The sequence below is a fragment of the Aythya fuligula genome, chromosome 6 (assembly GCF_009819795.1).
Source record: "Aythya fuligula isolate bAytFul2 chromosome 6, bAytFul2.pri, whole genome shotgun sequence".
Classification (NCBI taxonomy): Eukaryota; Metazoa; Chordata; class Aves; order Anseriformes; family Anatidae; genus Aythya; species Aythya fuligula.
In genome coordinates, this window is record NC_045564.1 from 13,811,267 (window position 1) to 13,824,889 (window position 13,623).

The 13,623-nt window shown below is 37.2% G+C and overlaps 1 protein-coding gene across 4 annotated transcripts in view; it reads left to right on the plus strand.

The window, feature by feature from the left end:
• The window catches only part of RAPH1 (Ras association (RalGDS/AF-6) and pleckstrin homology domains 1), a 132,007-nt gene that overhangs the window by 59,884 nt on the left and 58,500 nt on the right, over window positions 1-13,623 (plus strand). The window contains exon 1 of one of the 4 annotated variants that reach the window (XM_032189626.1): window positions 11,763-11,914. The exons of 2 other annotated variants lie outside the window; for them this stretch is intronic. In XM_032189626.1, coding sequence (XP_032045517.1) covers window positions 11,864-11,914 — 51 coding nt within the window. In that variant the 5' untranslated portion in view covers window positions 11,763-11,863. Of the gene's footprint in view, window positions 1-11,762; window positions 11,915-13,623 lie in introns of those variants that run through there. One more of the 4 variants, XM_032189630.1, reaches the window with a different exon arrangement.

A 13,623-nucleotide genomic window follows, 5' to 3' on the forward strand; every position in this document is an offset into this window, starting at 1 on the left:
CAGATCTTAATTTTAGACCTGTTTCTCAAATACTAGAGTCTGATGTTCTCAGCTGCAGCTGCTAGGTCCTGTCTTTTTGCTTTTCTTCTTAGTAGAACTGGTGCAACTTGTTGTGGGGTGCTCTCTGTCTTGTGATTGAGCTGTGTCATCTGCAGATATCCCGTAAATGGTTGTACTGAATGGGTAGCAACAGTGATACAGAAATAGTGCTGCCAGGCATGGATTCCTGGTAGTTCTCAGCAGTGCTGCCATGGGACCATAGCCAGTCAGTTCCCTTAGTACCTGAGGTCTGCTGGCAGCTCGTGAGTTGCGTTGCGTGAGTTGCACTGGTGCTGCCAGCTTACTGCACCTAGGCATTGAGTCATTCTTTGCTGCTAGTTCTAGCTACCTCCAGTAAATCGTGAGTTTTGGCTAGCTTCTTGACTAAAGTGTTTTTGTATACTTGATGACCAGTCATTGAAGGAGTGGTTATACTGACTTGCGCTGATGACAGTTTTGTCAAGCTGCTGCACTGCTGTATGTGCTACACTGCTGTATGCTAAGACAATACCAGAATGTGAGGTTAAGATTTTACAATACTGATGAACAATGAAAAGAGAGCAAAGTAACAGGATTTGTATCTTCACCTTTCCGTTCAGTAAAACCTAATTGATTGTGAGACTTCTGATATGATGGGATAAATGCCTATGTAGTTTCTTACTTATTTATTCTATTTGAGGTATCATCCTTTGGCTTGTGTAGCAGCATTTTGTCAAATGCACGAGAGCACTTTGAACAGAATGCCAAATCCCTCTGTATGAGAACAGAACTTGCTTAGGACTCACCCAGCCAATTTAAAACCTACTTTGTGTACAAGTAATCTTTCTTCCTTTTTTAACTAATGTTCTGTGGAAACATTCTTAAGACTTTTGAGACTGAAATATTTGAGGACTATTAGAAATGGTTTATGTTGATACTACTACGTACATATCTTTTGTCTGGTGCTTTTTATTGTCAGATACACCAAAAGTACACTAGTGTGAGTGCATTCCACTATGATTTGTAGTGAAGAAAATGTAATTCTCCTTTTATAAGGAAAATTGTATTCTCTTGTTCTCCTTTCTGACCCTTCTAATACAGATGCTGCTAAAAAGTGATAGCAGTGAATACTAGGAATCCATCCTTGGTGCATGTAACCAGCTGTGTTTAGCACTGCAACAACACCAGTGTGTCGAAATCTTTCCAAACTTTATTCCACTGACTTCTGGTCTTGTTTTTCTTTTTCCTACAGAAGGTGACTTTTTCTCATTTGTTTTAATTTACTTGAAAGAACAGGGAGTCTCAAGTTATTTTTGTTTTCTCATTTTCCGTAAAAATATATTTTTTGAGGTTTTCCTTCCAGTCTTTGACTAGTGAAATTAAATGTCATGCTGTCCTTTGAATGTGTGTAATGTCATCCAATCCAGAGTAAACTATTATAATGTTTCTTAACTTTTTAATACTGTTTTTCTTCCTTCTGCTGTCATTTCCTCTTGGAAAATGAAGACCTAGCTTTACATGAATCAAAAGGTCTACATAGAGAGATGTAGATTTTCTGACAGTGCATATACAAATTTCTTGGATTGTCTGCTGCACCCTGCAGATAGTTCTGTCTTAACCTTTTTCTTATGATGGAAGCAGAAGTCTTCTGGCTCCTTTCAGTAGTTGACTATGAGAGGCACATGGTGGTGGTTTTACACTGCTGGGCAGCTGAACTGCACCAAAACCATGCTCTCGCTCCCACTCCTCAGAAGAAGAGGGGGGGGAAAGAAAGTATGCTGGAATAGAAAGAGGAAAAAAAAAAAAAAAGGCTTGCAGGTTGAGGTAAGGATAATTAATTAAAGAGAAAAGAAAGTTGGGGAAGGGGGAGACAAGCAAAGGCTGTGCACAAGCACGAAGAGAGAGGGGGAAAAACTAGTCTCTACTTCCCATCAAAAAGTGATCAGCCATACCCCAGGAAGCAGGGCCTTGATATGCGTAGCAACTGTTTGGGAGGACAGACGTCTTCATAACGAGAGTCCCCTGCTCTCTTTCCCCTTCCCAACCTTTTATTGCAGAATGCGACACCACACAGTACGAAATATCCCTCTGGTTGCTTTAGGTCAGCTGCCCCAGTGAGGTTCCATCCCCAGCTCTTGCCCACCCCCAGCCTGCTGGCTTTGGGGTTTTGGAGGGAGTGCTGGTGCTGTGCCAGCACTGCTCAGCAATAGGCACAGCACTGGTGTGACACCAGGGCTGTTGTAGCTGTGAGTGCAGAGCACAGCACGCTGTGGGCCACTGCAGGGAAAATTAACTCTATCCCAGCAAAACCCAGCACAGATATGGTGACGTGCCCATAATTAATGGGAGCCTTGCATGATAAATCTCTCATGTCAAAATGAAGTGGTTGGGATTAGTCACTTCTACAGTTTTGAATACTTTATTTTTCCCATTTCAAGTTCTAAAGTTTAAGAAAAATAATTTCATTAGTAATAAAAGCATAATCTTTAAATGCATTATTCTTATCTTTCATCTAATTCTTATATTGCATGACCTAGAAACTGATGATCTCTGTTTTTAGGCATGACACTGTCAATTAGGCTTTTTAAAAAAATTATGTACTGCGGTTAGTTTGTATGTGGCATCTGAAATACACAGTGGTATCAACAGGCATAGGGTATTTTTCTAAACTTTTCATTTGTACTTTATTACGTTTCCATTGTCCTTGACATGATTTAAGTCTGTTTAGTTTTGTCCCACCCCAGACTGCAAAATCTGTTTGGTATTATGTTCCATTTTTATACAAAAGTATATAGAGAGAAGATGAGTCAGAGCTGTTCAGAGGTTATTAAACCTACATATATAACTCAGGTGTTGGTGGGTATTTTCTTTTTTTCTGTAATTGTTAAACTTGACCTGTTTAAAAACTGTTGTTTTGAATTATGTAAAATCCTTTCAGCCACTGAGTGACAAATAATGTAATTCAATTTCTCATTCCTCTCTTGATACAGTTATGTACTATGAAAATTCACATGCTATGAATTGTATGTTGTCAAGCGGCCTGTTATTTCCTTTATTAATTTATTCTGAAGCTCTAAAATAAACTTCCCTCATTTATACTTTGAACCAATCAAGTTGTGTTTTATCAGGATGTCATGTGAAAAATCCATTTTCCTCATGAAACATTTCCGTCCAAAGTCCAGCTATATACCAGTGCTTGTGACATGCTAAAAGTCTTTCTAAAAAGCAACAATGAAATTGTTCTTGGTTGTTCGGCTTAAAATCAAAAAGTACTGATCATGTTCTGGAAGTAATTTGAGTTAGAATACTCACTTTAATACTAGATCTCATTATGTTTATTGGTTTTACTGATGTGTCATTATTTGAAAAGCTGAAGTTCTACCTCGTTCTAATTTTCCTTCTTTTAAGAAGTTCTTTGTTTTACGTCTAATTTTACTATTGGGAGGGGAAGTTAATCTCAAGGGTTCTCTTCTGAAAGAGCTGCATTTCTAGGTGCAGAGCTGTGCTCTCCAGCCACCTCTCTGCATCCTCTGGTGTTAGTCAAGAGAACTGCCTGCTGTGATGTAAGCGAACAAGGTGAGGTACTTTCAGCTGGATGAATGGTGGTTAATAGCAAGAGCTGTAGTAAGTACATCATTCTTTAGATGGAATGACATCTTTAATTCTGAAGTGCGAAGGTAGATGAAGTATGCAGCCGTGTAGATTTGAGGACCTCCAAAGTGGGTTTGTTTCTTTTCATTGTTCTCTTCCTGCTCATGGAAACAGACATTTATGGCACAAACAAATGCAGCATTCCTTTATGGTCTGAACGTCCATGGCAGAAGTTATTCATAAATAAGCGTACATAATGAATAGAATTATATGCTGCGTTTATTGTGGAGATGTGTTGGGATATAGGGAGAGTGTGCAGAAAGCTCCCAGTGAAATGGAATGAAATTTGTAACTCTACAAAAACTACTTGATTTGTCGGAAGCTGGCCCTTAAAGGTAAGCTAGGTGATAGCTCCTATCAGCAAAATTTTGTAAATCCTTTGGAAAGGTAACAGGAAGAAGTTGCCAGCAAGTGTTAGACCTGAATGTGTGTTCAGAGGTGCAAAGTACGTAGCAAACTAGTAAAGGAAATTAAACTCCTGTGTTTTCTTTGTAAGTCCTTTCTTGGTGCTGCTTTTCTGATTTAATTCAATTTAATTCTCAGGTAGACAGCTCAGATTCAAGTGGAATAGCCTCTACTACAAAAAATAAATCTTTCTTCCTGTTAGCAATCCAGGGTAGTAAGACTGTGTATTAATGGAATGTTCCACAGACTTCTGTGTAAGCTTTTTCATTGAAGTTGGACACAGTGCACTAGACAAACAATTTGGAACTTTTGCCTTTTAAATATCAAGGTGTTAATGAATTAAAAGGCATATTATAATGTGGCTTTTAAACTTGTCTTTGCATCTACATTTTGAATAGTAACTGTTACTGTTTTGTGGCTTGCTCAGCTACAGCAAATCAATGCAGATAAGTTCTGTCCTGCCAACCCTTGTCCTTAACAAGATGTGAATGTGTTCCAAGTAATTACCATTTCTGGTGTCATAAATGACATTCCTTATGCAGTGTGGTCAACTCAATACAGCTGCTTTCAGCAGTAAAAATACTCATTGTAGTACACATTCCAGTTGTGTTTTATTCTGTAGTTGATTCATCTGGCTCAATTCTTAAGGAGGTCTTTATACCAAAGAAGATATTTTTGAAGGAACAAAAATAATTGTTCTTTTGGGATGTTGAGAAGAAAACTCTTTACTCTGAAGCTTGCCAAAATGTTGCACAGCTGTTAAGATGATATAATGGCGTTTTTGTTTGACTAAGGTTGTAAATATGAACTTCCTTCCTTCTGCATTTATAATTAATCTGGCTGCATGCAGAACTTGTGATAAATCTCTTCCAAATATCTGTTGAGGGAGAATATCTATAAAATACTTACAAATTACACATGCAGTTTATATTTGGTTATGAAATAGGTGACCTAATTTTCTGTGAACTAGATATAACCTCCTCCCTAAGTACCACTAAAAGAATGTGTGTCAAGAATAAGAGCTTGTCCTGGTCTTATATCACAGAAAAACACTCATCTGTGAGAAGTGTTGAACAGAATACCCTGAATCCTGAGAGGGTGTTTGCTGTGCTGTAGTTGCAATAGATCCCACTTAGACTTCAGAAATAGGCTCAAAGTGGATAGCAGGTTCTGTTTCGTTTGTATACATCAGGTATTCCTGCATTTGTTGTGAGCGGTGTTTCCTGCTGCTCCCAGAATTATGCTGGAGGAAATGACAGCACTGGTGATCAACCTTATGGACACAGGCTTATGTATTTTGGAAAGGAACTGAGATTGGCTGCAGTGATACTGTAAACTGAGGTAGTACTTTGACTTAGGAAGGGCATGGTTCTTTGAGCATGATGCAGATTCAGTATGCATTACCCTATAAGCCCACTTTTACCCCTGATTTTCTAACGCATTTTTAATGCTTAGAAGTCGCATGTAATTGTTTCCGTGTGAGGACATGGCTATTTATAATCTGTGGAGAAAAAAAGCTGAGGTAGTGTGTGTTGCTAATACAGCAATACTTCTATAGAGGTTCTTTTAACAACAGGGCAATAGCATCAAAATAGTACATCTCTAAAAGGTGGATTTTTTTTAGTTTGCTTGGTGGTGTTTTTTGTTTGTTTGTTGTTTGTTTAAACTATTCCGGTAGCATAATTTCATTTGTAGGAAGGCAGGGAGATAGGAAGGAATTTACAGAAGTATCTGAGTAGTTGAGAGGAGTAGTCTATAAATCAGTCTTGGAATATTTTCCATTTTTTGATTGAATTCAGGAGAGAATGAGCCTTTGATATTAAGCTGTGATGGCAAAAAGGGAGAAACATTTGTTTCTTGACAAACTGTTGCTTACTCAAAGTTTCTGAAAGTTTATGGGTTTGACTCTCAATTATTTGACAAAATCATGAAAAACATGGTGTATATCTTTTGTGAGATCATCTTTACAGCTAGGTATGGAAGGTGTTCCCTTACTAAAAACTGCTGAAAGGTTTCTACTGAGGGTAAACAAAAATGAAAAATCAGTATTTGAATGAAGTAAGAATCAATATTCTTACTTTGCCGGAGTTACTCCAAAATTACTTTGGCACTGTTGATATCTATTCATTACATAGAATTTTGTGAGCCCTTAGCGTCATTTGCTTGGAAGTGAGTGATATTATTTTGTCGTTTTTTGAGATACTCGGGTGTGCCCATGTGTTTGTCCAAGTGCCTTACTCTTCTGTGTGTACTTCTTTGTTTCTTTGTGTGTTTGTATTTTGTTTCTTTGTATATTGTTTCTCTGTTACTTTGTATTTTGTGTATTTTTACTGTTTTGAGGCAAGAGTGGACAAATTGAAGTGCTTACGTGTGTAGCTTCTGGGCTGGTACTGAGGCAACCAATTCTACAGATTATATGCTAGGTTGTTGCTTGTGAATAAGTTTTTGGTTTCCAGAAGCGTATGAGAAATGTGTAGGTATCAAATGAGAAAGTACAGTAGAGAAAAAAAATACCTTTTCTGTATTTAGTCCCTAACTTGAAAGCTCTCTGGCATTGAGAGTGTCTCATTTTCGTCCCTGCAAGCTCATGTTTTTTGGTGTGGAAATGAGATTGCTGTACAGTGATTGAATTTCTGTCAGTGTGATCCTTGCTAAGAAGTCCTGGTGTTTGAAAAGGCTCATGCATCTTCTGGATTTAAAATACAAAAACAAACAAAAAAACACCACCACCAAGAGGTTGCATGTTACTTTCAGATGGTGGCTTTAAAAGTAGCAATAAATCATATGTGTGGTGGAAAAAAAGTTAAAGGTCTCAGTTTACCTAAAAACTTTAAGCTTATTTTAGTAAACCATTGGCATTCATTTTGTCATTGGCATCTAAATCTGTTTGACCTTGGTTTTCACTTTACCACAGCACTAAACAGATGAGAGACAAGAATAACTGAATACGGATGATAGAACTTAAAAGCATGCTTACAAGCAAAATGTAATGTAAAATATAATGTACAATATACATATGGCTGTGAGTATAAAGCTGTGATCAACCACCTGCTTTAGGGTTGTGTTCCTTCACTGAATAAAAAACTTGTTAGTCCTTTTAAAAAAAAAAAAAAAAAAGTTGTAGGTAGAATTAGTCTTAGTCAAAAAACTTTTTAGAAAAATTCCTGAAACTTGTGTTTATGAGTGGCAGTTTGAAGCCCATTGACTGACTCACTTGTTTTTTTCCCTCCACAGTTGCTGTACCAAAGCACGCTATTGGCTTAGTTTTTATGTGCAAGAAAAGTTCCATTCACAGAACTACTGTGTGTGGTGGCAGCAGGCTTTTCAGACAGTAGTTGTTTCTGTGACTCAGGTGCTGAGCTGTTTAGACAAGGTCTCTGCATCTTAGGATCTGAACAGTGTTTTTTTGGAATCCTGGCCCAGTCCAATGAATTTAAATCTTTCTGTTTCAAGTCCTTCTTTAACAAGATCCAGCTGTCAGCCCTGTCCTCCATGGTTTCCCTATGGTATAGGAATTTCATGTTTGCTTCCTTGGTGGATGACTTGTACTTTCCTTTTTCCTTTTCGCTATGGAAGCTGATGTTCTCATGTTGTCAGGAATGTGTGCTTTAAAGCAGTGATTTGGTGTTAAATATTTACATTTGGTCTTAATCTCTATGATTAAATTCTAGATAAAGTGCTTTTGATATGCATCTATGTGCCGCTTTACTGGCTTTTAGACTTCTCCAACCTTTGACATAACAAAACCTTTCTAATGTTGAGGTTGCTTTCTTGCTTTAAGTGCTTTTCTTTCCAGGGAGTTGAATCCACTACTAGTGCTCTTCCCCCTTCTCATCCTCAGCCTCTGCTGCCAAGGTTTATTTAGAAACTGAAGTAATGCAGCTTTTCAGTGTGAATGTATATCTTTAGAGCAAATCTTAAGTACACAAAATGACTTTCTTAAAATATTTTAAATGAATTTGGAGTTTTATGAGGTTTATAAACTGGAAGTTAAGAGCAGTGCTCAGCAATGCTTAGGTGCCTGTAAGCTATGAAATTTGTCACTGACTGCTTTGTACTTCCAGTTGCTGATGCTGCTTTGATTTATCATGTGGATTTAGATTAAGATAATTAAACCATCCTTACAGAGGAAAGATATATAATTGACAGTAGGAGCAAAATCTCATGTGAAGAAAGGTGTGTGCGTGTGGGGGGGGGGTTCTTTTTTTTTTGTAATCATGCAGGGAGAAATATTTTATCAGCCTTTGGTTTGAGGAACTCTGGGGAGAATTCTTCAGTGATACTCTGCTCAAATGGGAAGTTAAAGAGTGAAGTTGTATTTTTAGCCTTTATCATATCCTTTCTTCTGTTAGCTCAGACTTTCTTCAGCAATTCAGACAGGCTTAACTAGAGAATAGCGGTGGAATTGTTACAGGTTTTGGTGCCTTGCTTAACCAGACGTCTTGGAGAAATTGCTTTGGGGTTCGAAATCCTGGAATGGGTTTTTATTTTTGAGGAGAGAGAGCAAGTGCTGAGAGGAGTTTTTTACAGTGTAGGAATTCAAGAGGGATATTTTTTTTTTTTTTTTTGCCTGGTGGGGTTGTCGATAAATAGCTTGGATTCTTCCATATTGATGAGCAAAAAGGTGAGTTCTAGATAATGGACGAGGAAGTTGGTCTTCTGTTTTGTATCACACATGAGGTTTATTGTGATAATGAACTCTTGTCTAATCCTGTTTACTGCCAAGTGATCCCCTGCCCTTTCATATCCTGTAACACTGCCCCATTCCTATTAACATCCACCCTTTCTTTCCAGTGTTGGCTCCTAGTGGCTAACTATGATTAATGGCTAAACTATGAAACTATCATAAAAATGTGCTTACTCATAAAAGCTAAGAATGAAACGCTGGTGAATGAAACAAATTTGTTTGTGGGTTTTCCGAAATAATATACAGGGCATTTTCTGGAGATGGTAGTTCGAGCTACTGCACTGAAATGCAGCTGTTCATAGGTAGTCTTAATTCTTACCAGAAAGACTAAATCAACTTGCAGCCTCTTGCAGCTGAGCTGAGTGTAAAGAAAACACAACCTGATACACAACTCTGTATAAGCAACCTGTGAAGAATGTTATTTCTTTATCATTGCTAAAACACTGCTCTTTAATTTTTTGAAGCATGGTTCCTCTGCTAACACACAGCCCTAATTGAAGGGGATTTGGCAACTTGTTCTGAGTCCCGTTAGATAGTACCCACATCACACAAGTTGTGAGTGCCTGGTGTGGTATCTTAAGTGAATGTTGGCACAATTACTGGTTTTAATCTTAGAGAGGGTCCCTTGAGCAAAAATGAGTTTTTAACTGTACTGAATCCAAGTATTGTGTTACTGTTCACATACAAGTAACATGGGTTAGCTGAGGGTCTTATGAGGAAATGTGCTCACCTGCATTGCAATTTGTAATTAAACATAGTAAAACATTTCCCCAACCAAACATACATCTGTTCTTGCAGTTTCATACATCACAGAAATGCTTTGCTAATGTTTCAGTTGAATTTTACTTTTGAAGGCCATTGTGTGGTATACCTACAGAATAAGACAGCCTTGCTTTTGTTGTTTCTTGGTGATTCTGATACAATTTTTTGTTCTTTTATAATTCACTCAACATCTTCAGCTACTGGGAAAAGAGAAGACACATTAGGCATATTACTTGCTCTTTTATTTGCAACATGTGTTAGGTCGTTTGGATCATTGTTTGGATAGTTGCAAATAGTATTTCTGAAAATGTTGTCTTCATTTTTGTCTTGCAAAACAGAATCCTTAAACTGGTTATGCAAAATTCTGTGCATGTCACATTTCATGTTCTGTTGTTACATACCGAGTGTTGCTGAAGATGCGGTTATAGGTGTAGACAGTTATCCTTGTTTTGTCTTCCCAAACAGTGAGCACTTCGCATTGTGTTCTTTGCAATGGCTCTTACCTGTAAAATGGAAGGTGAAAATTTTCCTTCTTTCAACTTGTCTGCTATAGACTTGCTGATAAATGTATAAAAAGATTTACAGGCCTGTGTTTTTATTTCAGTCTTTGGAATTTTTAGTAAAAGTTGAGACATCTAACTTCTCTATTTCCTTTACTAAATGTCTTATATAAATTTTTAATGGAGCTTCGGGCTTACTGACCAGTGTATGCATGTCCACAGTGACGTTAGGATATGTATATTTCTGGGTTTTTGTTTATCTAGCTCTCTTGTGTACCCTGGGGACAAAAGGATTGCCTGCGTTGCCCTTAGTGTTCTGCTATCATTTACAGCTGTGTATTAGGATAGTAACTGTAACTGAACATTATGTTTCAAGTCTGGAATGTTCATCTTCTCGTTGTGCTACTGCACATCTTCCTCGTCCTTCTTCCTGCCTGCCTCACGCCAAAATACTTGGGAGCATTGTGTTTTCCTGACATACGAGGCTATAGCTAGAACTGGGATGGCAGAGCAAGGAGCTTAGTGCTTTGAGCTAGGATAGTAAGTCCTCATCCTGAGGTGCCTGCATCTCATATGAACGAAGAATCACCTCTTAGAGCCATCTGAAACTCATTTCTCAATTAATTTCTCATTTACTGTACAGTCTGCATTTTTCCTGTTAGAAAAAGTATTGTGGTCAGTGTAGCTGGGGGAAGTTTAATGGCCTGCAACATACAGGAAGGTTAGTCTTGATTTGTAGGAAGCTTCTGAAGGAGGAACTCAGGGCTGAAAGAGTAGAACTTGTCATAAGTTACTTAAGTGTTTTTTTTTTTTTTTTTTTATGGTAAACAAGAGATTATTTTTAATGATTTCTTACTAAATCTTGGCCATTTATATAATTTATATAGCAACCTCTAAGATAGGTTGACTTGTTTATTTGTATCTTCAAATACTGTTACAAGCATGTTCAAACTACAATTGGTTGGAGTCAAGTACATAACTAACCTCCCCTTTACTCTACACCTTGAATTGCACATTTTCAAATTGTGTCATAAAGCTTAGCTTGACTATGGAACTTGTTTTGACGTCTGTCTTTTGTTAAGGTTGCAGCTACTCTAAGATATTTTTGTTTCACTTACAATACAAAATGCATTTTGTCTGCTACCTACTAATATTTTTAAAAGGTTATTTATACATCTTATTTACAGATTACAGCCTCCTGAAATTGTGTGTTTACAAAAAAAAAAAAAAAAAAAACTTGAAATTTTTGTGTTAATACTGCTTTTCTCTTTCTGCATCAACTTGTTAATATTTAGTGGGGTTTTCCTGAACGTCAGATTCCAAAGTTAGAACTCTACAGGAAGAGATGCTACGTTAGTGTTTGTGTTACAATAAATATGTAATGAAGATTCTGGAAAGTAGGGGCTAATGTGTGTTTTTAAATACAACTCTCTGCCTCTTGAAGGCAGACTATACTTTAACATTGTCTCAAAGCTATGCACTTTCCTTGCTTACATAACCTCATTTTCTTTTCATGCTGAAAATTCTCAGAAACTGGCCAGACTAAGATTATGGCTCCTCTAGCTGATGACTGACGTTCTTTGAGAGAACATCTATATTTCTTCTCTCTACTTAGAGCTTAAGGCATTTTAACTAACTTTATGATCCCTGACTAAGCATTTTTTTTTTTTTTTTTTTTTTTTTTTTTAGAGCTGTATTCATGTTGTCTTCAAAAAGAATCTGCTGTGAGACATGGTGCTACATGTGAGACACGGAGCTAGCATGCTCTTTATACAGGACTTAATTTAGTACTATTTGGGTTCTCTGGCTGAAATCTTGGTTCAGGAAATTAGGCACGATAATGGATAAAGCCCAGTCTTTTCAAAGCAACATCTGTTTGGCTAGATGCAAGGTAGGCACTAGAATATATTGGGGGGAATAAAGGTTTTACCGTGTGCTTTCTCAGCAGAGTATAAACTTCAAGTGCAATTAGATGTTATAATTACATAGATTCTTCATAAGATGTTTCAGTAATTTTGGTATGTCTCCTTCCAGGAAGAAAGATCTTAAATGTGTTTTGATGTCACCTTATGAAGGCAAATTTAAAATTTCATTCTGTATAGTCAATTTATATACAAATAATAATAAAAAAGTACTGGAGTGTTAATAAGAAACTACCCATGTGGAATGTAAGGTAGACTTCTCCTTGATCCACTTTGTGTTTTACTTTTCTCTTCAAGCTTTCAAGCAAAGAAAAGGTGGGCGGGTATCTTGTGGATGTTCTTGCTGTGGCACATCAGAGGAATTTGTTGTTAATTTGAAATCAAGATCATGAAGTAAACATTCCAGTATCTTCAGGTTGTTTATTTCAGGAGATAGGTGAGTGATTGAGTACCCTAAAGTTAGAAGGGGAATGTACCAGCCTTGATTAGGTACCAAGGGAATCAGTAGTTGCAGTGGATGTGAATACGGGGAATTATGTTTTTCTATTTCTTGATGCTGCTAGTCGAAAATATTTTTTTTCTTTCATATTTGTTTTGTCTGCGAAGAGTGCAGTGTTTTCTTATTCTTGCTTAACTGACTGTCTGCCTCAATACAAAGATTTGGTACCGAATCTGAGAAGAACTAAGGAGCGACTGTGGTATGTTTGATTTTCCTGGTTAGAATCCCTGGGGTGGTAGTTATAATCGGAAAGGTGTAACAGCTCTTGCGTGAACACTACTGAGTTTTAGACAACCTGTGTTTACTGTATACAGCACTGATGTATTTGGGGGGGATTCCAAGAAAACTGAGACAGTTTGCTTTGATGTCTGATACCTGATGAAGGCTTTTTTCTTCTTCCAGTTGCTTATTCAGATAATTGTTTTATTAAGAGTTTCTAAAACTAATATAAGTTGTGTTATGTCGCTACAAATATTTATATTCCAAACTGATAGTTTTGAAATAGTTCCATAATTGGGAAATATTCCCAACTGATAGTTTGTAAATAAAGAAAAATATTTGTAAATGCTTAGAGAAAATGTAGTTGTTTGATAGGGTTTAAACACAAACAGCTGGGGGCAAAGGCAAGTTCCTGTACAGGCATGTGCTTAATTTTAGGAGGAGTGTTAGAAATCATGCTATATGCATTTGGCTGACTAGTTGTACTTTCAGCAGCTTTTAATTGATCTTTTATTGAAACTCTGACCTGTCTGCAATTCAAAACGTATGTTTTTAGACATAAAGATTTATTTTCCATGGTTTCAAAGAGACATTCTTGCATGTTTCATAGATAAGTGGTTGAAGTAGGGAAGATTACAGGCGGTCTGTTTTTGCACGTCACAGCTAAAACTGAGAATAAGGCCTTAGAGTGAGGATGCCTGGTTTTCATCTTTGCTGGATTTCTGCAGAAAGATGAGCAGGAAACAGATAGTAGACTTGGGTCAAAGGTTGTCACATTGCTTAATAATCCAGTGACCAAGTATTGAGACATTATTAGTAGCTACAAATGTTTTATAAATCTTACCATTGAGGTGTGATTTAATGCTACTGTTTCTTTCTTGGATCTTATATTGAGGCAGGTAAAGATAGCTGTCAAAGACCTCAATGTGTCACCCACAGTACTTCTGATTATGTGAGCGT